This window comes from Microtus ochrogaster, unplaced genomic scaffold, assembly GCF_000317375.1.
Source record: "Microtus ochrogaster isolate Prairie Vole_2 unplaced genomic scaffold, MicOch1.0 UNK102, whole genome shotgun sequence".
In the NCBI taxonomy this organism is placed as follows: domain Eukaryota; kingdom Metazoa; phylum Chordata; class Mammalia; order Rodentia; family Cricetidae; genus Microtus; species Microtus ochrogaster.
Genome location: NW_004949200.1, coordinates 575224 through 600922, shown reverse-complemented (window position 1 = coordinate 600922; position 25699 = coordinate 575224). Strand labels below are relative to the sequence as shown.

The 25699-nt window shown below is 46.4% G+C and overlaps 1 protein-coding gene across 3 annotated transcripts in view; it reads left to right on the top strand.

Moving 5' to 3' along the window:
* Nucleotides 1–25699, top strand: part of Stard13 (StAR related lipid transfer domain containing 13) — a 210949-nt gene that overhangs the window by 176519 nt on the left and 8731 nt on the right. For 2 of the 3 annotated variants that reach the window (XM_026778055.1, XM_026778054.1), the window contains exons 4-8: nt 1037–1100; nt 9471–10831; nt 12216–12389; nt 13536–13695; nt 21621–21819. In XM_026778055.1, coding sequence (XP_026633856.1) covers nt 1037–1100; nt 9471–10831; nt 12216–12389; nt 13536–13695; nt 21621–21819 — 1958 coding nt within the window. Of the gene's footprint in view, nt 1–1036; nt 1101–9470; nt 10832–12215; nt 12390–13535; nt 13696–21620; nt 21828–25699 lie in introns of those variants that run through there. The other variant, XM_026778056.1, reaches the window with a different exon arrangement.

Sequence of the window (25699 nt, the reverse complement as noted above, 5' to 3'; positions counted from 1 at the left end):
CTAGCGTCCTCTTTTTCCTTCCCAGTCGGTGGAGGTAGAACTGAAGCTTTGGTGGTCTAGAGCCACGTGGCGGGGCGGGAACAGGGGGCTAGAAGAAATTCTGCTGGGTAGCAGTTTTGAGAGTCTAGCTGAGGGTGGAAACCAACTTTATTAGTTGGCACATGCTGCCACCACAGAATACCAGCTACTGGACAGCTTAACGGTGGGTTACTTTTCGCAATTCAAGAATTTGGTTGTTGATGACCTCCTTCCTCTGTCTCCCCACGTGCTGAAACAGGGGAGTGCATGCCGGCACCCTGTGATTTCTCTTACAGGGACGCTAATCCCAGGGAGTCAGCTTTTCTCCCTTATGGCCTTACTTGACCATGGTGACATTTTTTTTTTAATGGGTAGCCCATATATGGCAGTTCTGCTGAACTTGTCCATTTTGGGTTTCATGGTCTAAGTTGTTAATGACTCACCAGGTCTCTTCCTCAAGAGGGCTCCAGATCTCATTACAGATGGTTGTGAGCCACCATGTGGTTGATGGGAATTGAACTCAGGACCTTTGGAAAAGCAGGCAGTTCTCTTAACCGCTGAGTTCAGTGACGTGGGGTGATGGCTTCAACATACAGGTTTGTGGGAAGACGGAGCGTGAATCACTCACTGTGGTGTGAATTGTTTTCCCATGTGTAATCACTGCTACAGAGCAGGAGCGAAGACAAAAATAAAAGCGTGCCTGAGGGGATCTGTAACAGGACGGGCTCGACAGAGCGGGCAGTGGACAATGAACATGGGCCAGGTGAAAAGATGGTTAAAATTGCCCTGCGCATGCGCGGTTTCTAAGAAAAGGAGGAGGCAGGAAGCGCCTGGGTTTAGAGCAGGAAAGGGCTGGGGATTCAGTAGCACACTTTCTGGAGACACTGCAATGCCCTGCAACATAACTGGTTGATTCTACGCTTTCAAGTTTACCGAAAGTAAAGAAAGGTTAGCAGACTAGGAGAAAGGTATGCACCCTTAGTAAATCATCACATTTTCCTTTTTTTTTTTTTTTTAGACGACTTAATACGTTGAACAAGTGCGCCTCAATGAGACTTGATGTGAACTTCCAAAGGAAAAAGGTGGGTGCGCCTCTCAGAGACCGTGACCACACCAACAGAGCAGCCTGTATTCACAGACTGGAAAAACACGCGGGGCTTGGAGAGCTGGCTCAGTGGTTAAGAGCACTTGCTGCTCTTCCAGAATGTGGGAGTTTAGTTCCCAGCACACGTGCGATTGCCAGCAACTTCAGGTCCAGGGGATCTCATGCTCTCTTCTGGCCTCCGTGGATGTGTGAACGCGTGCATGTGCACATACACACACACACACACACACACACCCACACACCAGCACACACGCAACTCTTGGAAGAAGAGGGAGGGAGGGAGGGAAGAAAGAAAGAAAGAAAGAAAGAAAGAAAGAAAGAAAGAAAGAAAGAAAGAAAGAAAGAAAAAAGCATTGAACCAAGGCAAAATTCTCACATGCCCACCTGTTAGGATTTTAAAGATGACTGAGAATGACCTTGGCAGGTTTGAGCCAAAGGGTCCCATGCCCTGCAAACAGTGCTCACATGGAGAGTTTTATTGGGAGGGGAGAAAAAGAAAGTGCAGAGCAGCATGAGAAGGGGGAGGGGAAGGGGAGAGGAGGAGAGAGGGAGGGAGGAAGGGAGGGGGGCGGAGCCCACTATTAAAGGGAGCTTGGCGCAATTTACAAGCCAGCTTTGCAAAGGGAAAGGGAACACTGTAGGATGACATTGTCAGGACCCTGAACTGGCCAAGGTACTACCTGCTTACTGGCAAGGTTCCTGAGGGGCCTGGCCAGGTTATGATTAAATTCTAACACACCCCACCATCTGTTTCCTTTCCAAATAGCCCATCTTATTCCCACTATCATGAATAAGTCTGTCATAAGATCATACGGAGAGGTGGATTTGGCAATTTCACTGTTTTGGCTTGTTTTAGCAGTTTGGTTGTTGTTGTTTTTTATCAAAAGGTTTGGGCGAAGAAATAAATATGTCAGTTCTTTGGCATCCCCTTTCAGAAGGGTGGCAGCTGTGACTGTCAACCCACGTGTGACTCCAGGTACTCCGAAGCCATCAGTGGATTAAGAGATTCAGGGAAGAGCTGATGGGCCCATACCATGTAGCTTCCAGCTGGTTCTTGTCCATTTTCTTTTAAGTACACGTAAAAGATGCGTCTGTTGTTTGGCAGATTCATTTGGCAGTGGGGGTACAGGAGTTGGGGGACAGTGCAACTCCAGGCCACTCTCCCCCACTTTAACAGTTACTATGATCCCTGCTTCTCACAGGACATCTTGCAGACTGTTCTCTTCATTTGTACAAGAGTGGACATTTCAGTTTGGAAATGAAGCGGCAAAGCTGGGGGTGTGGCTCGGTGGCTGAGCACTTGTGTACAATATTCTGGGCCTAAGATTTAGTTGGATACAGTACAGAAAGAACAAAAGAAGAGAAAGATGAAGGAGGAGAGGGAAGGGGAGGAAGGAACGATAGATTTAGCATCCATAAGGAATTCAAAATCAATAGAGTCCAAAATCCCTTTTTGTTTTTTGGGTTTGGGTTTTTTGTTTGTTTGTTTGTTTGTTTGTTTTGGGGGGTATTTTGTCTAAGTTTTTAGAGACAGAGTTTCATGCAGCTAGACTTGAACTTGCAGTGTAATCAAGGCTGGCTTTGAATTCCTGATCCTCCTGCCTCGCTTCCCAAATGCTGAGATGACAGATGTGAACCAATACTTAGAAAATCTAAATTGTTCAAGTGCGCTTATGACCGTCAAAAGTTTTGGATTTCAGGCAGGAATGGATTCCATAGTTTCTGACTAAGCAATAAAGCCAATGAAGACATTCCAAAATCAAATACAACCCAAGTCCAACATGCCAAACACTCCTGGACCTGAGCATTGTGGGTAAGAAAATGCGCTTCATTGATGACCAACATCTAGGGACTCTGCTTATTACATTATCTCATTCGCATGGAGCTTCTCTGCGGTCTGCGCAAAGAAATTAAGCCTGGCATGTGCTCAGAGTCCCCGGGAGAGTCACACGGCTGGCTTGTGACCTCAAGAGTGTCCTTAGGAAGCTGGGCAGTGGTGGCACGCGCCTTTAATCCCAGCACTTGGGAGGCAGAGGCAGGCGGATCTCTGGGAGTTCAAGGCCAGCCTGGTCTACAAGAGCTAGTTCCGGGACAGGCTCCAAAACTACAGAAAAACCCTGTCTCGAAAAACCAAAAAAAAAAAAAAAAAGGGTCCTTAGGAGCAACTTATTTCCCTAACCAAGGCTCCGCCTCCCTGCCTTGCTCTGTCTCCAACCTCACTTTTTTCCATGTTGTGTCTCCATGTGTAGTCAGTCAAATCTGGGGTTGTTTTTGAAGCAAACAGAGTGTCCTTTATTTCGGCTTGCACGGGGCAACAATTACCCCTAATGCATTTCGACTTACCCTGGCGTTCCCTAACCCTTCAAAACCAACCCCCCAGGTTTCTACTCAGAGGCAGTGCCCCTCAAAGACTCTCGACTTCACCTTAAAAGCAGTTTGGAACCAAGGATTTCAGCTGAGGAGGTAGAAGAGTGGAAAACAATATCCAGAGTGATATTCAAACATGAGGGAGTTATTCAGGCCACAGAGAAATCGGAAATGTGGGAACAGACCTCCCGACAGCTGCCTGGCCAAGTAGACCCCTTGAGAAGTGCCCTTACTATTTGAAGCATGCGGGTCAGATGTTGTTTTGATTATAACACATGGTTCTTATTAAACCGCACACAGCCCTTCTCGTGAGTCTAAAACAAGGGTCTTTGGTGGCTGGCCTGTGCAGATCTCTCACAAAAGAGACTGTCACAAACTAATGGCACTCGCTGTTTCCCACAATGTGAAGTGATGGGATTTTTGCTGTCATCTGCTTTTCAGATCCCTCAGGCAGGATAGCCATGACGACATTCTCCGGGCTCTCCGTGCAGCCTACACAAAAGCCGCTCTCTTAATTCGATACCCCGGTATTCTGGCAGGCTTGGGACATTTCTAGTGTGAGCCACAGTGGTGCACGCCCATTCGCTCCCCGCTTAGTCACTGAGGCCTCACAAATACGTGCACGTGGATCAAATAGCAAATTAAAGACTCATAGGCTGAGTTTCCAAATAAAAACATTCCAACATGTGGTCTCCCCTCACTTGTCAGTCTCAATCCTGGCTACCATGCTGGATGGCAGCGCCCCGTTCTGAGATCCAGCCCTGACATAAACTGTAGCCTGGTCCTTTGTTTTATAATCCAACAAAAACACTCTTTTGACTAGAGACTGGGACTAAGCCAAATGATATGGCGGGGGGGGGGGGGGGGGCGGCAAGAGGAGAAGGGAGACTCAAGAATCTAGTGCCCATGGAGCTCCAGCCACCTTTGGACATAGATAGAAAGTGAGTGGCAACAAGAATCAAGGTGCTGAGACAACAGTGTTCCGTGGCTGTCCTCTTTTTCAAGAAATCTATGAAACAGAATCTTCATCTTCAATCTGCAAGAGTCATTGACTTGAATTGTATGGTCCATACATACCTCAGCCATCCACGGCCACGCTACTCTCTTGGGGGTGGTTGGACCTATGGGAAGGCTCTGTGGGCTTGCATGGCAGCCAGGGTGACTAGCTAATACTGACATGGTACCTCTCTGGAAGGTCCTGTGCTCCATGTTAAAGATGAACAAACTCAGCAGGTCAGTCAGTTGCCCCCAAACCACACACATACACAAAAAAAAAAAAAACAGGATGAGATTTGAACCCAACCACTTCTTCACCTTTTCGAAGATTTTGGGGATTATTCTGGACCCTAAATGCGTGTCAGTCCCTTGGCCTAAGGCATACAGGCAATGCCCTGTTCTTACCACAGATGCGTGACTTGCTGTCAGTACGAAGGTCCACAGTTTATTGTGCCTGTCTGTGGAAATTAAGTTTGAAGATTCTATGAGCTGAGCCAAGGGATGAAAATAGAAGTCCGAAAATAAATGACGGTACTGAAGCTGGGTTCCTGTTTGGCTTGGTGTCTGTTCTGCTTATGTACACATCACATGACCCATGCCCTCATGTGGCGGGCTCTTGACCCTCACTGTACCTGAGCTACAGACTCACCAGAACCCTAATGAAAGGTGTTTCGAAAATGGGGACTCTCCAGCAGTTGGACTGGTTCCTAAGCCTACCCACCCACCAAGTTCATGGAAGCCGCATCTTGAGCTTCTAAATGTCTGTACAACTGTGGACTATCCTTCTGTCCCAGCTGCAGATGTGTGTGGCTCCCCTAACCTGTTTTGTTTTTATAAAAAAAAAAAAAAATTATCAGTTTCCAGTGGCATCCATGCCTAAGGAATATGTAATTTTAGCAAACAATGTTCTCATTTAGAAAAAAAGCCAAACACAGGAGACTCGTCCAAACTAAAAACAAGGCAAAGCCAAGTTCCCTGTTCTTGGACAAATGTCACTGCGGACCAATCCATGCTAGCATCATAATGACACTGAATGGCCCTGGGTGGCCTGTGAGGGAACAAGTTCTCCAGAGGAAGGCGCCCACTAAAGTTAGCACTTTAGTAAGACTAAATCCTGAGCAGAAACCATGAGTAAAACCTTCGGGCCAGAACCTCCCCACCTGGATGCCAAGGGCATTACTGAGTTCCCACAACTGTGACAAGGGGCCCAGTTTCCACCCTCACCCCTGGGACATTTGACTTCCACGCCCCATGTCTCCTACCAAATCAGCCCTTCCTGGCAGCTGTAAGCAGCAGAGGCAGGGAAGAGGAAATGAACACAGTGGCCACCGTCCCAGTGGCTGGGGAATGTGAACAGACGTGACTTGCAGATAACATGTGGATGTCTTAGCATCCTCTGAGTTGGGAAGGGTCTTCTGTGGTATCTTCCAGCCTCCCATCCAGTCACTACAGGATCCCCTTCTGAGACCATCCTCCACAATTCCCTCGGCGGGGCAAACTCTTTAAATCGAAAAGACTTCTTATAAAAAAGAAAAAATGGCTGGTAAACCTGAAGCTACTGCTTTTCTCAGGAGAAGCATAGAAAAAGGCTTTTTCTTTCTCACCACAGCTCTGCTCTGCCTTCTAGGGCACAGGCTGGCAAGCTGCTGCTTCTGTTTTTATAAATAAAGTTTTATTAGAACACAGTCACACTCAGCAGAGTGGAACAGATTCTCCAACAGAGACCACATGTCCTGTGAGCCTAAACTACTTATAGCTGACGTTTCACAGATACCATATCTGGAAGAAATTTCCTCAAGTGATGAGCTGCCTGTATGTTTTATTTCCTTTGCCAGTCAACACTGACATTTTTGTAAATTTTAATACAAATGAATTGTCAGACATATGAATTTTAAGGAATAAACAGAAAATATAAGAATAAATGTTTTTAGTATTAGATATGACCAGCACAAAGTTGCCTTCTAATTAAAAAAAAAGTAGACTGGGTATTAAGAAATATAGAATGGAAAGTGTGCATGATAAATATGCATTATTATGCTGGTAACTTCTTGTTCTTTATCTATATTAATAGCAGGAATCTAGCTCCCTGTGTTAAATGCCGTGTGCCCACTGTGAACAACACCGAGTCTATAAGGTGTTTAATATGTCTAAGCCTTGTGTTTGTAATCTAGTTAGGCCGGTTGGCCACGGTAATGTATATGTTTTATATATGTATTGTGACATGTATATTGTATTATATGTAATATCTATCTTATGGGGATGAGAGCAAAATCTAAGCATGAAATTAATTGATAGTTCATAAACATGGAAAGAATGTCTTGTGCATACAACCTTAGGGCAATTGTGTACAATTTTAATGTGTTTGCATTTTTTTTAAAAAACTACAGCCCATTACACAAGCCCAGGTGTGAAATTTTTATCTGCAATATCGTGTTGGTGCTTGCAAATGTTTGGATTTTGGAGCATGTTAGCACTGACTGTTTTGGATTGGGAAGAAACGAGTGAAGGAAGGTGACAGGATAACACTTTGTGCGCGTGTGTAGTACGGCTGCATCTTCTCCGCAGTGCTGGCAAACACCGTTCTCACCCCCAGTCCCAGTCAGCAGTTTTAAAGACGCAGCATGGGGCTGCCTTTGACTGTTCTCTGCCCTGGGTGCTAATGATAATAGGTGCCGGTTTCATTTTGCTTGGCTTAGCTCTTCCCCACACCCCTTCGGTTTTGTTTGTTTGCTTTGGTTCAAAGAACTTAATTGCCACAGAATATCCTTCTTGGGTTCCTCTTTCTCAAGGAGTCCGCCATTTTGTCAGATGCCTTGGTTGGGTTGTGGCTGTTTTCCTGTGGACTAAGGCTTGACTAATAAGCAATTTGAGCCCTCTAGAAGGGACCAGCTCTCTGGCTCCAGTCCTCAGAGCCTGGCTTCACACCCTTTCTTAACCTAAATAAATGAGATCTTATCCAACTTGTATGTGGTTTTCTAGTGTTAGTAACTAGAGAGAGAGGTAGAGGTAGAGAGAGAATAGTTGGAACCAACATTAAATAATATTGTTTCTATTTGTAAACATTTTTATTTCTTTAAAGGTAGTGGCTCCTTCATTTGCCTGCCCTAAAATTTTGTCATCTTTTCACAAGTTCCCAAAGATGTGCTATGAAATCCAATAAGCTTAGTCTCAGCTGTGGTGGTTACTTATGCATCAACAGCTCTGATATTTTCTTGTTGTTTTGTTGTTGTTTTATGATAAAAATCATGAAAGGAACTAGAAAATATCAGAAAATCCATTTCGAGTTTTCCTAGCTTTGTGTGTACATGGAGTTTTAATTTTTCAGTTTATTTCACCAAAACGTTACACCAATTTGTCCTTTAAAAACCAAAGTTAAATCTTCCCACTGTGGTGGAACCGCCATACAATTCTTAGAAGTGCCTTTGACTTTGTAGCTTCTTCCGCCTTAGGCTTGAATATTGCGATTGGGTCCAATTGGCTTTGTGGGAGTTAAGCCTTCCGTGAGCAGCGTCCACTGATCACTGACTGTGAATCTGTATTTAGCCTTAAACAATGTATCGGGAGGTTAGGGAACTAAAGTGGGTGTCAGGTGAGTGAAAAGATAGACCAGCAATGGCACAAACATTGGGAAGAACAGAACCCCACTGCTAAATGCACAGCCTTGTTTAATTCCCCAAGGAAAGCCTGTGAGTCAGAGACTATTTTCAGCCTGACTGGAGGTGATGGGAAGTTCTTTCGGAGGAGGTGAGAGGCTTGTGGTACCATGGTCACTCGGAGCCAGGGCTTTTAACCAGATGCCAAAGGAAGATAAGTCCAATGAACAATAAGAATAGAATTAAGTGATTCTTACAGGCATGGTGTCCGGGAGCATCTAACTACGAGCAAAGTGAATAAAGTCAGGCCCTGTTCCTTCCAGCTGAGAGCAGGCTCTCAGACTAGAGACTTCTGGGCTGAGTAAATGGATCACACTCTGAGAAGCTGGTGAGACAGGAAACATTCCAGAGATCAGGATTCTAGCCAGCTTTTTTTCCTAGAGTACATCCAGAGAGCGGTGTTGAGGGCTCCAAGTAAGACAATGAGAGTGAAGACAAACCCGGGAATTGATCTGAAAAACGGTTCTAAGTTGGGTCTTAGTGAAAACCGTGGTAAGGAGGGCTGGGAGCCGATGTCTCCTTCACATGGGGAAGTAAATGATTTCTGGGCCCAAGGGATAGACAAAAACAAACAGGGACAGGGCTAGCCTCGGGGAAGGCAAGCTTCTGTGTGTCACAGGCTGCAAATTCCATCACGAAACAGATAGGTCAGTGTGTGGCATGCAGAATGCAAAACTTTGCAACCACAGCAACTGGAAGGTGTGCGCAGCCGTAGGCACTATGATCCAAGTTCATTCAACGCGAGGAGCCTGGTCGCCAGAGTAGCTGGGTGGGACTCGCTTCGAGTGTCAGCCTAAATTGGTGCCGACTTCACTACTTTTCAGAGTACAGCCCGTGATTCCACTGGTGACGCTTAGGAGAGGAATGACAAGGATTGAGGATTTTAGGGACTAAGGTAAGGAATGTCACCTTCCAGGTGGAGTGAGGCTGAGGTTTGGAGGAGAGCTCTGAAGAGTCGCCCCTGAACTCAGCCGAGAGGTGTTTGGAGAGGAAAGAAGTGCCTGACCTGTGTTGGTGGTGCTGACCTACTGTGGAAAGGCTACTGCTGCTGGCTCCACTGTCTGGTCAGATGATGCCTGCACACTCAGTAACCAGAAGGAAAACGCCTTAGAAACAAAGGAAGTACTGGAAAATAAAATTATATATGTTTATGTGTGTGTATGTATATATATATATATACACACATATATATGTATATATGTGTGAATGAAAGTTTCATATATTTTACACATATTTTATATGCCAACATATATAGGAAGACAGAGGGAACATGATGGGAGCACCATGTGGCCATGATCTGTGGACATGAGCGTTTTCTGTATCTTTTGCAGGGTGACGACTCGGATGAGGAAGATCTCTGCATCAGCAACAAATGGACTTTCCAGAGAACCAGCCGCAGGTGGTCCCGTGTGGATGACCTGCACACGCTCTTCCCAGGGGCAGACAGAAACGGGTCCCCAGGAGGCCCTAGGATGAGAAACACGACCAGCAGCGAGAGTGTGCTCACGGATCTGAGTGAACCCGAGGTCTGCTCCATTCACAGCGAAAGCAGCGGGGGCAGCGACAGCCGCAGCCACTCAGGGCAACACTGTGTCGACGGCCCGCTAGTTCTAGAGGGCACCCTGGTCAGCAGTGGCCTCCCACAGTCTCCCCGAGACAGTCTCGGCTACCCTTCCCACCCCAAGAATGAGAAACCCGCCAGGGCCAGAGCCAAGTCGTTTTTGAAACGCATGGATACCCTTCGAGCTAAGGGAGCACACGGGAGGCATAAGGGGTCAGGGCGGACAGGTGGCCTGGTCATCAGTGGACCTGTGCTGCAGCAGGAGCCAGAGTCCTTTAAGGCCATGCAGTACGTCCCTATACCCAATGGCGATGTGCAGACCTCGCCTCCATCTGCCTGCAGGAAAGCGCTTCCCTGCTCCAGTAAGTCAAGTGGTGAGAGCAGCCCCTTGGAGAATAGCAGCCGAGTGAGCACTCCATGTATGAAGGAGCGCAAGTGCCACTATGAGGCCAACAAGCGTGGGGGCATGTACCTGGAGGACCTGGATGTGCTGGCAGGGACCGCGCCACCAGATACAGGGGACCAAAACCACACGCATGGGTTTCATTCCCAAGAGAACTTGGTGGTCCATATTCCCAAGGATCACAAACCAGGAACGTTCCCCAAGGCACTTTCTATAGAAAGCCTGTCACCCTCAGACAACAGCAATGGGATTAACTGGAGGACCAGAGGCATCTCCCTGGGCAGACAACAGGGCCCAGGCATGAGGGAACCCAGACTCATGGCGTCCTGCCACAGAGCCAGTCGGGTCAGTATCTATGACAATGTCCCTGGCTCACATCTGTACGCCAGCACAGGAGATCTCTTGGACCTGGAAAAAGATGGCCTCCTCCCACAGCTGGATGACATCTTACAGCATGTCAACGGCATCCAAGAAGTAGTGGATGACTGGTCAAAAGATATCTTACCCGAACTTCAAAGTCACGATGTGCTCGCAGGGGAGCCTGCCTTATCCCCGTTTCCATCTCCTAACCAGATCACTTTAGATTTTGAAGGCAACTCAGTCTCAGAAGGTCAGACGACACCCAGTGACGTGGAAAGGGATGGAACTTCTCTGAATGAATCGGAAGCTGCCGGGGTCAAAGAAAGAAGGGACTCTGGTGTGGGGGCCTCTCTGACCAGGCCAAACAGGTGGGTCACATGTTGTTATGAAGTTATGAATCTTCTTTGCTATGGTGGCTGTGTTTTTTGGTTTTGTTTCTTTTTATCACTGTGTGTGTGTGTGTGTGTGTGTGTGTGTGTGTGTGTGTGTGTGTGTGTGTGTGTGTACCATGTATGTGCAGTACCGTCAGAAATCAGAAGAGGGCACCAGATTCCCTGGAACTGGAGTTACAGATTGCTGTAAGTTGCTATGTGGGTGCTGGGAACCAAACCCAGGTCCTCTGCAAGAGCAGCCAGTGCTTTTAGCTGCTGAGCCATTTCTTCATCCTCTTTGGTTATTTCCTTAACATAGGTGGACAGCCTGTTTGTGCAAATGCCTGGGTAGGTAGAGGTAGGTAGAGGTAGGTAAGCACACACAAGGTTAAGAATTATTTCAACAGAGTTGTTTTTACAGACAGAGGGACCAAATCCATGTCAGTACACATCCATTTCTTTGTTTGTCCTTTGCTTCAAAATTAGTTTTATTCAAGGGAAATCTAAAGAAGCATTGTAGGTGGAGGATCACAGACAACTGTGGCCCAGGCCCTGTGCGCAAGATTTATTTTTAATTCTATGAGATGTGAGGTGTATTTATGCCTTGTGCTGCTGCAGTTACCATTCAGACAGCAGACAAAATCGGTGTACAGAAGCATCCTGAGAAACGAACCGAGGTCTCTAACTCCTGCCATCGGTGGGTGCCACCTGGGTTCCAGTTGAGGCAAGGATGTATTGTAGGACTCAGGGGTATGTCATATGTGCCTGTCACCTTCAGATGCCAGCTCCACCACAAAGGACAGTGAGGAGGCACACATAAAAAGTAGAAAATGCTCTACAGCCTCTGTGTTGGAGAATCTCCCCTGTGTATTCTCCCCCCATTCCTCTCTGTTTTATGTCTCTGTCTCTTTGTCTCACTATCTCTTCTATCTCTTTGTCTCTGCCTCCATCTGTCTCTTGGTCCCTTTCTGTCACCTTTCACTTTCTCACACATCCAGGTACACACACACACACACACACACACACACACACACACACGCATGTACCTGGTTTAGCTGCCCTGGACACTTTGGAAGTGAGTTTGAGAAGAAGCAAAGTTTTTTTGGTTTTTTGTTTTTTTTAAAAAGGATTATATCACTTATTTAAATCCCACATTATTTGGTTGTACAGCCTTTCCTACTTTTAAATGAAATAATCAACACACCCTATTCTGGGTTTATATAAGCTGTCAAGTTCACCGCTCTGTCTTTGTTCCTTTTGCTCTGTGATGTTTTTGGCTCAGAACCTCCTGGGTAGCCATTTGTACCAAAGGGCTAGGTAGCTGGAGCTTTTTCGTTACCCTCGACCTGGTGACTGACAGCTCTGGCCTTGTGTGTTCCAGGCGACTACGATGGAGCAGCTTCCACCTCTCACACCAACCGCAGCCGTCCCCAGCCACCCCGCACATCAGCAGCCAGACGGCGGCCCAGCTGAACCTGCTCCAGCGCTTCTCGCTGCTTCGTCTCACGGCCATCATGGAGAAGTACTCCATGTCTAACAAGCACGGCTGGACCTGGTATGTAGCATGGTCACAGGCGAGCACATGCTCAGAGCTAACTGTGTCATTGCAGAACGCCTCCAGCGTTTAGATCCCGGGGTCTGGAGAACCGCGCACCATCTGCACTTCCCTTTCCTGGAAACCACAGAGACTTCTGCTTGTCATCTGCCCTCCGGGCAGCCGGGCTAGGCCCGATGAAGCACGCGAGAAGGAAGGTTGCTTTATTTGTAGCTCCTGGGTGGTTTCCAGAGAAGGGAGTCAGGTCCTGAGAAAGAAGCAAGGCCAGCAAACAGTGACAAATGGTGAACACAGGAGTTAGAGAAGAACCTGCCACAAAATATGGCTGGCAGTTTGTGGGGAGACATCTGTCACTGGTCCTCGTGGCCGGGTGCAGAGCCCACCCCTTACAGCACTGACCCACAAATCCTTCAAGTACGTGTCTGCTTCCATTGGCAAGTAAAAGTGAGATTTTGCAGTACACCTTTGGAATTAGGGAGCTGATGAAATCAATAGTGTGTGTAGGCTTACTGTGGATGATGAATGAATGAGCGGATTTGCAAACCATAAAGCACTATGTCATAGGTATAGAAGAACCAATGTTGTGTTTATAAAAATGGTGTCAAAGGTTATAAATTGTGTGATCAAATCAATATACATGTGTGTTAAACATATTATACATACATGCATGTTAAAATTCCCTTTAGAATATAGAGCTAGCTCTGGAAAACTTAAAAGACATACCCAAGAAAATACAGTTCATCTTTTTCCCCCCTTCAGTTTCTTCAACCCCAACCAGATGTATTCTTCCTCTTGTAAGCTCTACATATGCTTTGTTTTGTTCCGTTTTGGGGAGTTTTAAGTGTTCGTCACATGAGAGCTGTTTCGGTCACAATTAAATTGGAAAATTGCCCATTACCCCCGAATTGAAAACAGAGCTACAAAGACGATTTGCTATTGTGAATCACGCTGTTTAGCAGAAATGACATGTAGGCAAGAGCCGAGTGTAGAGCGCCACAGACTCTGACTGACGTAGAGAAGGCTGAAGTCTGCCTTTGCCTCTGAGGTATTCCAACCGGAGCTTGGCCTCCCTCTCGCTTGCTTCCACAGCCTCTCAGCACGCTGCGCCCCAGGGACCTTGCATGACCTGGTTTCTGTGAATTCCAGGTCCGTTCCGAAGTTCATGAAGAGGATGAAGGTTCCCGACTACAGAGACAAGGCTGTCTTCGGTGTTCCTCTCATAGTCCATGTCCAGAGAACAGGACAGCCCCTGCCTCAGAGCATTCAACAAGCACTGAGGTATCTACGTAGCAACTGTCTGGATCAGGTAGAGTGGTAAATCCCAAACATGGGCTTGGGGTGAGGGGATGGTGGACTGAGTGGGGCCTATCCGGTACAAGGCATACCTCACCAAAAGTAAATGGCACTAATGTCTCCAATGCCACGGTTTAATACGGCCAGGTCAGGTCCCTATCTGGCTTTGGGCAATGGTCCCTCCTTGGCTACATGGGTACAGTGTAAGCAAAGGAAGCTGACGGTAATAACGTGTATCTCTAATGTCTAGTTTACACTCCCTTGAAATTAAGACGCAAGCTATGGGCCGCACTACATTTTCAATTATTACCCCAAAGCCATTATTCAGCCCACATCATTCTTTTACCAGTTATGTAGTTTCTGGAAGAACAAAGAAGAGGAAAAAAAAAAAAACAGAATATAGGTCTGTGTCTCCCTTTATTAACTTCTCAAAGCAGCACAGTGAGCAAAACAGATTTATTTACATTTTTCTTTTTCAAAACTCACAAGTAGAATGTGAAAGCCATTTCAGCTGACTCCAACAGCCCCTTGCCTGAGAGGGCATGGGAAAGGGTCACAGGAAGGAGACACTCAGACTGTTTTCGGCCTGAGGACAGTTTGAGGACCATCATAGTGGTGGGCTCTACCCAAGCACAGAATGAGATCCATCCCATAGTTTATAAATTCCCATCCATTCCTCCTTTCCATACTCTGCCCCAAATAAAAGCCGCCCTGGTGCTTCACAGACTGCCCCTTGAGCAAGGGTGGCTGTGTAGCGGCCTCACTCATTCAAGGTGCAGGGAAAGCCACAGCAGCCTTCGGGCAGGCTTTGTTGATTTACCCTTGCCTTGGGCTCAGTGGGCGGGATGGGGCTCTGCTCCACGAACTCAGAGATCTCGGCTCTGACCCTTGTAGCGATATCAAAACAGACCGAACTGAAATCACAATGGCATCTTGATGAAGTGAATGCCAGTTTGCAAGCATCTTGGGTTGCCCTACCTGGCAATCGCCCTTGACCTAGCCAGACAACATGCAGATGGACAGTTTGCGTATTTTTTTATGTCATAGTACTGGGCAGGTGGCTACTGTCTGGGACATTTGGGTGGCTGGCTGTTTCTGTTTTCAGCGTAAAGTGTCTAGCATGTATTGTTGCATCTTAGTAGAGCCAGCCCATGAACCTGGTTATTGACCTGTAATTTTTTTTCAGCAGCAGTTCTACCACGAATCCACATTTAGAATCAGAGTTAACTTCCTATAGGCGTTTTACTAAGAAAACACTCGGACCTCTTTTCCAATGGCTAAAGTATTACAGCCATGCCCTCTGATATAACTTTATGGCCCCAGTTACATTTGGCTGGTTTGTTGGTACACATCCAAGATTCTGTTTTCTGGCGAGTAGAGATGGCTTTGAGTGCAAACACACTTTGCCAGGTCTCTCGGTTTTTGTAAAAGTGTACACATTTTTCATAGTTCTCTCTGAGTTCTTAACTCTGTCCTTTCCTGAGATCTAAAAGACTGTGTATGTCCAAGGCATGGCCAGCAAAACCACTCACAAGACAAACAACATACGCTCAGGAACACCTAAAGGAAATGCGGTCATCCACAGTCGGGTCTCCCATACTAACCTGTGTTTCCAGCAAGTATACTGAGTTCTGTTCTCCTTGCCCCTTTTTCCCACCCCTACCCGAGGCAGTATCCACACCCAGGTCTCCACTGGGAGGCCAACATCTCCCAAACCTAACTTCACTTTTCATTGTTTTGGCCATTGCATCATTGGGCTTTTCCCCGTGGGACTTGGGTATGACCCCGCTCCCCACTACAACCCTCATTGATAAATCCACTGTCAAGATTTGATTGACTGTATTGGCCATTATGTCCTCTAGTGCCCTCTCTGTGAGAATGAGAGGAAGAGCCCCCTCCGCCTGGGCTTCAGTACTTGAGAACCATGTGTTTCTTTTGGCCCACTGGCCTGAGTTTTGTATTGTAAACTCCAAGTTCATCTGATTGGGTGTGTTTTCCTCTGTGTACCGCCTGCTGGAGAGCTCAGAGCCAAAAGCATATTCTGTCTGTCCTAAACGTCGGTCCCTTTTCTCTTTGGGCCACAAACTCCTAGCAACCTCCTTCCCAGCTGCAGGTACCCCTTTTTTCTTTTTCATTTTTCCTTTCTGATATCTTTCAAGGAACCTTTTGTCAATCACTGTCAGTCATGTTCTTTCTTGAACCAGTTTGGATATAAATAAAATGTAATGCCGCTGGATAGAAAACACCCCTCACCCAGCCCCGCCCCATGCATTCTTAGTGATGTCTGCGCTGGAATCACCCCTGTGATTGGCTCCATCTCCCTTCTGAAGCCAAAACTGTGGAGAGAAAATAAAATCGTAGGAAGAAAGGAAAACGGGGATACAGCCCTCTTCAGCCCTACTACTGGCTTCTCCCCAGTATCAGTCTCAAAGAATCCCACTGTGTACAGAGCTTTGTGGAGGAAAGTCTTTGTCAGGGAAATGGACACTGATGAGCAATGCAGCCCACCGGGGAAGGCCATGCTTCTCTTGAGTCAGTCACGAGAAAGTAGCTGTAGGATGTCTGAAGGGACAGAGCCACCATCCACGTTAGCCCTGCAATGGCCCTGCCTTGTGTGTGGCCTTCCCTCCGCGTGTCACTTACAGGGGAGCACACAGACAGTGCTCTCCATGTGCCAGGGAGGTAAGAGAAGAGCAGAACCAAGGAAAGCTAGAGAAGCAGGAAGAAGCCAAGAGAATCAGGCAGAGTGGGAAGATAGCCTTGGAGATCTAGTGCAATGAAAGTTAAGGAACCCAAAGAGCAGGCGACAGGGCTAGGAACGGGAGGGGAAGTACATGCTCTTTCTTCGCCAATGGTGTCTCATCGGAATTGACAAGATTCACCTCTGCAGAGAGCCTCGCACTCTCAATCCGGGACTGTGGAAGACCCAAAAGTCCCCCAAACATCTTTCCTGTAAGCCACAGTCTGAGAACCATCATTTGAGACTGCCTTGAGGCTGTGGCACTGAACACTGAGTGGGAGGCCACCTGCAATTGGTGGGGTCCCTTCCAGAAAGCTGAACATTCGCCTGGAATGTCAGCACTCATCAGAAGGCTGTCAAAGCACAGGACCACGAAGCATTGCCAGCACTTTCTGTCTCTCCCTCCCCAGTGCAGTGCAGTTTCGATTTGAGGAAGGGCAACATACCCAAGTCAGCCATACAGGTGGCCTTCCATTGTCAGCCATTTGTATTCAGACATGGTGGCCTGGGGGACCAGCCTCGCCTTATTGTGTGAGCTTTCCTGGCTGTCCTAAACCACCCATCCGCTGCAGCATGGGTTATCTTTGGCTCCTGCATCGAAAGGCTAAGCCAACACTGCACAGAGTCGCTGCCCATCACATATTCTACTTATGACTTTTGAATAAAGCCAACCTTTCTTCATTAGCTGAGCCCATTTCTAAAGAAGAGGAAATGGAAGTCCTGATAAACATCATTAAGCCCTGCAAGGATTAGCATCAACAGGACGCCAAGGAGGAGACTTAAGACTATTTAGATGAATTTGAATTCTAATGCAGCACTCAACGCCCAGCCACTCCTTTTAATGGAGCCACAAGATTTAAACGCCTACGAATTCTGGGAAGAGACCTTGCTTTCGGTGGAAGTGTTCTCTACATTGCTGCCTGCTGTTCACATCATCAGCTGACTACCTGAGCAGTGATAAGGGATAATCTGGGACCTTCTACATCAACTACTCCTGGAGCCCTGGCTTTTAGGTTGCTGGGCTTAGAGAAAAAAGAATGAAAGTAACCCAAAGGGACACCCAGCCCTCGTCCTTCTGTCATTTAGCGGGGAGCTCACAGACAAGAGATGCTTGCGCAGTGGGTTTTTACAGTGCAGCACCACCAACCTCCTAAAGAGGGTACTGGGGATGTTGAAGAAGGAAGGTAAGGAGCCAGCCTGCTGTGTAATCTCTGGAACCCAGTACAAAATAATAGGATTACTTGTTCTGGTTTTTTTTTTCATTTTAAAAAAAGATTTAGTCATTTTTAATCTTATATGTATGACTGTTTTGCCTGCGTGTACTGTATATGTGCACTATGCACATCCCTGATGTCCACACGGGCCAGAAGGGGGCGTCAGAACCCCTGGAAGTGGGGTTACAGATGGTTGAGGGCCACCATGTGGGTGCTGGGAACTGAACCTAGGTCCTCTGCAAGAGCAGCCAGTGCTCTTAACCACTGAGCCGTCTCTCCAGCCCCTCCTTACTCACATGTTTTGAGAATCTCAAAACTGACAACAGAGCCTTCAGCAAACTCTGGGTCCCTGTAAGACTGCCTGGATTTCCCATCCACTCGTGACAGGCATAGAAGTAAGTTCACATCTTGGATCTCACTCAGAAGGACCTGAAAGTCTTGGGTCGCCTCTTAATAGCAGGCATAAGGAGCATGTTTAAAATACAAAAACAAACAAAAATACCCACTTTCTATTGTTTTGTTCTTAGAACTTAGAACACAGCATTTTAGGTCCAAAATGCAAATTTATCCTTGCATTGGAGGCTATTGGCATTTAGCTGCCCTTCACAGTTAGATAGGAGACATCCTGCCCTTGGCTCAGAACTACACCTTTAGGAGGCTAGTCTTCTTACTGTGTCCCAGTACTGTTGACTGCAGTTAACAGAAACCGCAGTCCTCAGACAACAAGAATTCCTGGCTTGTTCCTTCATCAGCTGCCTGGTGTCTTTCTGAAGGCTGCAATTCTTGGGTTATTCTTAGCTACTGTACCTAAAATCTCATCTGGGGTTTTTAAAGCCACTTTGCCTCTAAGTGTAGGAAAGCAGCTTTTCTGCTAGGCTTCCAACAAATTCCACAGAACCCAGGGGGTATTTCCCACAGCCCCTGGAAGGTGAGGACAAAGCAGGAAGTCTCTGCTGGAATCTAAAGCGGAGTGAAGCAGTTCCCTACCACCCTCCAGACAGCCTGTGTGCTCGGAGATGAAAGAGAGCCCCAGACAGATTTGTAATAATTGAAATCACAATGTTTGCCAAAAGAGAAAACCTGGGAACGAAACAATACAAAGAAGGCATCCGGGGTGTACGCGTGTGCAGACTCCCAAAGAGCCACAGGACCCCAGAGGCCCGAAGACTGAGTTGGGCGGAAGCAACACAAATACTCCTTTTATAGACCCTGATCGATGCTTCTCTGCTGGGAGGGGAAAAAATTAAATGAGGATAAATAGTTGTGAGTCACACTTAAGGATATGCCCTCATGGCGCTGCAATCTTGGGAAGGCCTGTGTAGCCCAGTGTGGTGTAGACAGTTCAGAGCCTGCTTCCAGAATTACACAGACTCAAGGATGTCAACAAATCGAAGCTGGAGCTCACTTCAGTAAGCACCTGCTACCTATCTTGATTTCTTCTTTTTTTTTTTTTTTCCTACTGACAATGAATGCTTTCTTCCTGTGGTCTGTGATGCAATTTGAAATACTTGCCAGGCCAGGAAAAATAAATGTTCTCTAGATTCGGTGTGGAGAATCATCCAAATATAGCGAAAGATGGCATTTTCTAGACACTGCAAACTCGGAACACAGTAACCAGCACATTAAAAAGGAATCTGCCTGAATATCTTGATCTGTGGAATTTGGTGATAAGCCCTGGAATGCAAAGAGCTGTTCCTAAGAATTCTGTTCATGTGACCAGACAATGTAGCAACATTTTATTTCCCCTGTGATCTATGAAGCTGACATGTTCAAACTCTCTAATGGCTTGGATTTTTCCCCCTTGTTCCTGTAAGTAATGATGACGGTGATACTGTTGCCTTCATTTAGAGCAACAAGCACGAGACGCCAGGGTTAGCATGACAGCTATACACAGGTATTTCCCCAGGTATCTGGGAGAGAGCAATGGCCAGTCCCGCCTCTCCACCACTCAGGAACATTCCACCTTGCTCTCAGAGCAGAGAGCAGAAACTGAAAGGCGAAGTGTTGAGAACTCAGTGCTCATATACCTGAACCAAGGAAAGCTCAGCTGTGATTTGGATAGGGCAAGTCTGGGATAGAGGGCTCCTAGAGACGTCTGGACCTTACCCGGTTCCTCTCAGGATTCTCAGTGTACCATACGGTCTCTGATCGCCTCACTTGCCCATCTTAATGTCCTTATCATTTTCGTATCTTAATTGCTATGTGTGGTGACCTAGAAGGTAGATATGCATAGTTAGTATGACAAAAGCTATATTTTATTATGCTGAGGGTCATCACACAAGGCCCACTCTCTAAACTCCTAACTATGATTCTAAGCCTATCTCCCTGAAGTTTCTCACCTGTGTAATGTATCTTAGCTGAAGGTAAGGTCCAGTCTCGAACGGAAGTCTCTGATTCGAAGGTCAGGGTCCTGCAGGAGACTCTCCAGCCACAGGGCAGATGAAGGTGGCATCTCTCCTGATGTGCAGAGCAGAGCATTGCTCTTCATCTCTGCTAGAGACTGTCCAATGGGTGTCCTGTGGTTCTAGGACTGTCTGGTGATCTTGAGTGAGGGATGGCACTGGGTTCTGGTTATCAGGTCCAGTCTTCTTGGGTGTAGTGGGGTTCCTAAGATGTTTTTACACATCTAAAAGGCATTTTTTTAAACTATTATTATCACTTTCTGTTTATCAGGGACCAAGGGGTCTAAGTCTAAAGATGAAAAAGTCTACACACTGGGATGTAAGAAATGGGTCTGGGTCTTACAAAGACAACTTCATAATCCATAGTCTCTAGCCAAGGTGAAAAGAAAAGATACAGATTGACTTTTACAGAAGGGTGCACAGCTGCGCTTGAGTACGCAAGCTCAGCCAGCAGTGGTCCAGCCTCACTCAGTGCACAGCTTAGCCTTTCTTTTCTTTCTTTCTTTCTTTCTTTCTTTCTTTCTTTCTTTCTTCCTTCCTTCCTTCCTTCCTTCCTTTCTTTCTTTCTTTCTTTCTTTCTTTTTTTTTTCTTGCTTTTTCGAGACAGGGTTTCTCTGTGGTTTTGGAGCCTGTCCTGGAACTAGCTCTTGTAGACCAGGCTGGTCTCAAACTCACAGAGATCCGCCTGCCTCTGCCTCCCAAGTGCTGGGATTAAAGGCGCTCGCCACCACCACCCGGCTCTGCCTCACTTTCTTACGCAACTGATTTAAAGCAATGCAGTTGATAAGTGGAGCACAATTTTGAGCATTGAGTACAACCCTGAGCACATATTTTGATTTCATGAAGTGCCGACCCTAGAGGAACTGGAATTTCTACCAAGTGGCTTCTACCTACTTTTTTAAAACCCAGTCTCTTTTCTTGCTTAACAGTCCATTGCTTTTACGTTTCCCACATCTGCTACTGTCTATAAAAAGCCACCCAGGAACCAGTCACACACACCCCAGCTGATCATGTCAGGTTCCACGCATGTGAGAAACACACATCACAGGTGCCAAGTATTTCAAAGAAAGAAAATCAAATGAGGAACTCAGAATGTGTGCTTATAAAGTTTTGTTTTAGGAGTCGGTTCCCCATAGACTCATTCTCCATAGGGATATGCCTGCATCTCTGAAATGTTTCCATTCTCCAAGTACATCATTTTGACCAAACCTCTTGTTGGGAGATATCCTTGTATGGATACTTGTTGAAAAAAAAAATGAGTCAAGTCACACCTATGCTGTTACAAGAGCTTACAACTTGGAAAGCACATAAGCACATCCACATGTGTCTGGACATTAAGTCTCCCCTGGGGCTCTGTGGAGAGGGTTACTATCCGTGTATCTGATAGGAAGGGGGCCAATGCTTGACTGTTAAAGTAGCTATACTGGAAACTCAGAATTGTGGAGGTAGGATAGTTTTCTAGCTCATCCAGTCCTTCCAGTCCTGGCCCTGGGCCTCCTCTTTACATCCAGAATTCCAACCCCAAGAAAGAAGTTGTAGGCAAAAGGAGACCAGGCTTACACGTCCTTGTGACTCATTTCAGGTGGGACTTTTCCGCAAGTCGGGAGTGAAGTCTCGAATCCATGCTCTGCGTCAAATGAACGAGAGCTTCCCTGAGAACGTGAGCTACGAAGACCAGTCTGCGTATGACGTGGCAGACATGGTGAAGCAGTTCTTCCGGGACCTCCCTGAGCCCCTGTTCACCAACAAGCTCAGTGAGACCTTCCTCCACATCTATCAGTGTAAGTAGCAATGGCACAGTGGGCCCACCTGTCAAGAGGGTGGAATTTTAAAGATGTATTTATTATATATGTGTGTGTCTGCATGTGTGTATGTGCACCACATGCATGCAGTGCCCATGGAGGCCAGAAGAGGGCATCAGATCCCCTGGAACTGAAGTAAGAGATGGCTGTGAGCCACCATGTGGGTACCCAAACCTGGCTCCTTTGTGTAAACAGCACTTTCAGCTACTGAGCCACATCCCCAGCCCTACAAGAGATGGAATTTTAATTATACAAGTAATTCATGAATTTGTGAAGAAGCATATAAAAGTTACAATCCTACTTCTTCAGAAATAGCCTTTGCTCGGTTTGCTGTGTATATCTCCATGCCATTCTTTGTATGTGTCTGAGGATACCTTCCCCAGATCAATATATGCCTACTCAGTACATCTTTGTATAGATTCTCAAGCTAACTTCCAATCTATTTCTAATGTATTTAAAACAAAACAGGATCTAATAGAATTGTGTGTGTGTGTGTGTGTGTGTGTGTGTGTGTGTGTGTGTGTGTGTGCGCGCGCGCGTTTTAAACCTAATTTCATTTTTGGAAGGTAAACATTCTCTTTGATACAAAATTTGATAGTAGACTCAGAGTCAAGTGTATTATAACAGTTAGAAACAAACAAGGAAGCAGATGTATTTTAACTGGTGATATGTAAGCAACCAAATCAAGGATATACCTTAATTCAGCTAGCTTACATTTTCATTTGGAAGGGTTTAAGTGACATTAAATCAGTAGTTCTCCACACAGCCACTATAGCTAAAGTAGTAATGAGAAGAACAATTGATTTAAAGGCTCATTCTGCTAAACGTAGTTACAAAGGCAGGCATTAGGAAGGAGTAGGCAGGCCTTTTCTCGATAGGATATTGATATCATTACAAATTGGCAAGGAGCTTCGTGGCCCAAGTATCGTTTCTTAGGGCAAAATTACTCTGGTCCACAGACTTCAATTTTTACATCAAAATATTCCTCAAATGGGTCCCGAGATGGAACTGATCCAATCTGAAGACCTCTGCTACACTCTGTACCACATGTGTTTAAGTGCGTAATATTACAATTCAGGGAGGACTGTACCACCCATCAAAACAGAATAAAGGGTGGCACACTAAATAAATCTTATGTTGTCAAAGTGAATAGGTTAAGCTGAATTCATGCTCCTGGAGCCCCACAAAAAATATTCGCGGCGGTGTTGCAGGAAGAGGTCACACTCTGTTTTTCAATTAAACCTCCTTATGGATATAGTATTTGCATTCAATCAGCCCTTGGGTTGAAGCTGGCACTATCTACAGCTAAAGCTAAATTATTTCCAAGAGATAAATATCTTTTTAGCTCTTCCCTAGACTTGCAACCAAGAAGCCAGACTAAAGCAGGGCTCCATTTTATCGGAGCAAACATTTACAGAGCAGGGCTGCGTTGAGCGCTGCAGACCTTAGGCTGTGTGACACTGTCTGTCCTTAGGGACCTTCGATTAGAGGGAGGTGAGACCAGCGCATAAATGACTGCGATACATTTGGAGAGCATCTGTTCAAAAAAAAAGGAAAAGAGGGCTGGAGAGATGGCTCAGTGGTTAAGAGCATTGCCTGCTCTTCCAAAAGTCCTGAGTTCAATTCCCGGCAACCACATGGTGGCTCACAACCATCTGTAATGAGGTCTAGTGCCCTCTTCTGGCCTGCAGGCATACAGAACATTGAATACATAATGAATAAATAAATAAATATTTAAAAAAAATAAAACAAAAAATGAAAAGAAAGGTTACAAAGACAGATCCATGAAGGTTGAAGAGAGCAATGGGAACCTGGTGGAAGGAAATGGCTGGAGGTCATTATGAAGGAACGCATTGTGGACAAAGCAAGTCACTGTGTCAGAAGTGTGCAGGGGATTTGTCCTGAGTGAATGTGAAATGCACAGCACTGCACCAGGGGACACCGAGAATCTAGGAGGCCAGGGTCACACGAAAGTGGTATTATGACTAGGGCAAGAGGTTTATACTAGATCTGGTATGAACTGGAGAGTCACCAGCTGTTGGAAGACTTAGTTACAATGCCTGAAGCAGAACCCATCTCCCACACACAGATAGTTATTTAACAAGTAGAACGTTTTATTAGTATACATGGCATAAAGAAAAGTGAAATTAAACCATGCCTGTTTTGGGTAAACATACAGTCCAGTGCTGCTAGGACATCAGGGCCTTTGCCGCTCTCAAAATCAGACTACAATGAAGTGTGCTTACGAAGTGGTCCAGTCTCGGCACAGCTGCAGAACTTACAGAACTTACAGAATTGCCACATCTCCGTAAAGTCACACTTCGAGGCACCGAGAGAGAGCCAAGCATCTCCTTGGACATGTGTCTCTTCTCATGGAGAACGTGGACCTCACAGAAACTCCTAACGTCATCACTGGTCCCATCAGCCTAAGCTGGTTTACAATTACCCTAACGCAGTCCGTGGAAAGAGGAATTGAGTGACGGACCACCTTTGGTATGAGCTGATATGGTTCATCCCTGGATCCAGGGGAGGGCCCAACCCTCCCAACAGCCCATGACCAAAAGGAGTGTGTGTTTCGTTAGTGGAGAAGGGAAGGAAAGTGGATCACAAGGGTGAAAATTCACCAGAACTGATTTTGGATCTGTGATTCAGGACCTGGTGAGTAAGAGGAACCAGGTAGACATGAATGGAAGCTTAGGGAGCTGGCACACCCCTGGGGTTCCAACAGATCAATTCCATGGCTTAGTAACAGGTATCCAAGCTGATACCCAGGTTCGGCTGCCTCCCAGGTCTCTGTCTAGCTGGGTGGTGGTGGCACACACCTTTAATCCCAGCACTCGGGAGGCAGAGGCTGGTGGATCTTAGTGAGTTCGAGGCCAGCCAGGTCTACAAGAGCTAGTTCCAGGACAGGCTCCAAAGTCACAGAGAAACGCTGTCTCGAAAAAACAAAAAAAAAAAAAAAAAAAAGTATCTCTGTCTTCAGCTCTGCCACCCTCGCTTGATGCCATCAGAGGCTTAACTTGAGTGCAGTGTTGGGTGGGTCATGAGAAGATCTTAATCCTACCAGTCTATAAGAGAGGACGGTGAGGGACCGAGACACTCTAAGACTTTCAGGCTTGGTGGCCGGGTTTGGGGAGGGGAAAGGAGGGGAGACATAGAAAGGGAAAGGAGAAAGGACCAAGAACAGAGACAAAGCAGTCAGGAGAGGATGCTGAGTGTGAGAGACAGGTCGCCACCCACATGGTCATAGATTCTATGGTACTTAACACAGACAGATCTGAAACCATTTCCCAAGAACCAAGAATGAGGCAGGGACCACAACAATGCCTCGTGTAACAGCAAGTGTGGTATAATGAGCAAAGCCAGTAGAATCCGGAATAAGCATATCTTCAGATAGACAAAGGGGCACAGGAAAAGAAAAGACACAGAGATGGCATGTGTGCATCGCAGGTGACTTCGATAAGAACAGCATGGGAGCAAAAGCTGGAGCGGAAGGAAATGTGGCCGGCTGAGGTTAGATAACACGCCCACACAGGAGACACCTTTCCTGGCCACATTTACAAGCAGTTCGGGGCTTTGAGTGATCTTACACCATCGGTTATACTGGTTTCCACATAGGCCAGGGAAAAAAGAAAAAAAAACAATTTCACTGTCACTCAGACACAAGTGCTGTTCTCCAGAAAACCCAGTCACACCTTTGGCCAATACGCAGTAGACAGGGTGAACCTTAACACATGGTTACTCTTTCCAAGACATCTGAATTTGCTGACCTGCAGAATGCTAGAGAGGGCCAGGGGAGCCCAGCACAGACGCCTCCTCCAGCCTCGGGATCCCAGACACTGCATGTCTAGAGCAGCCA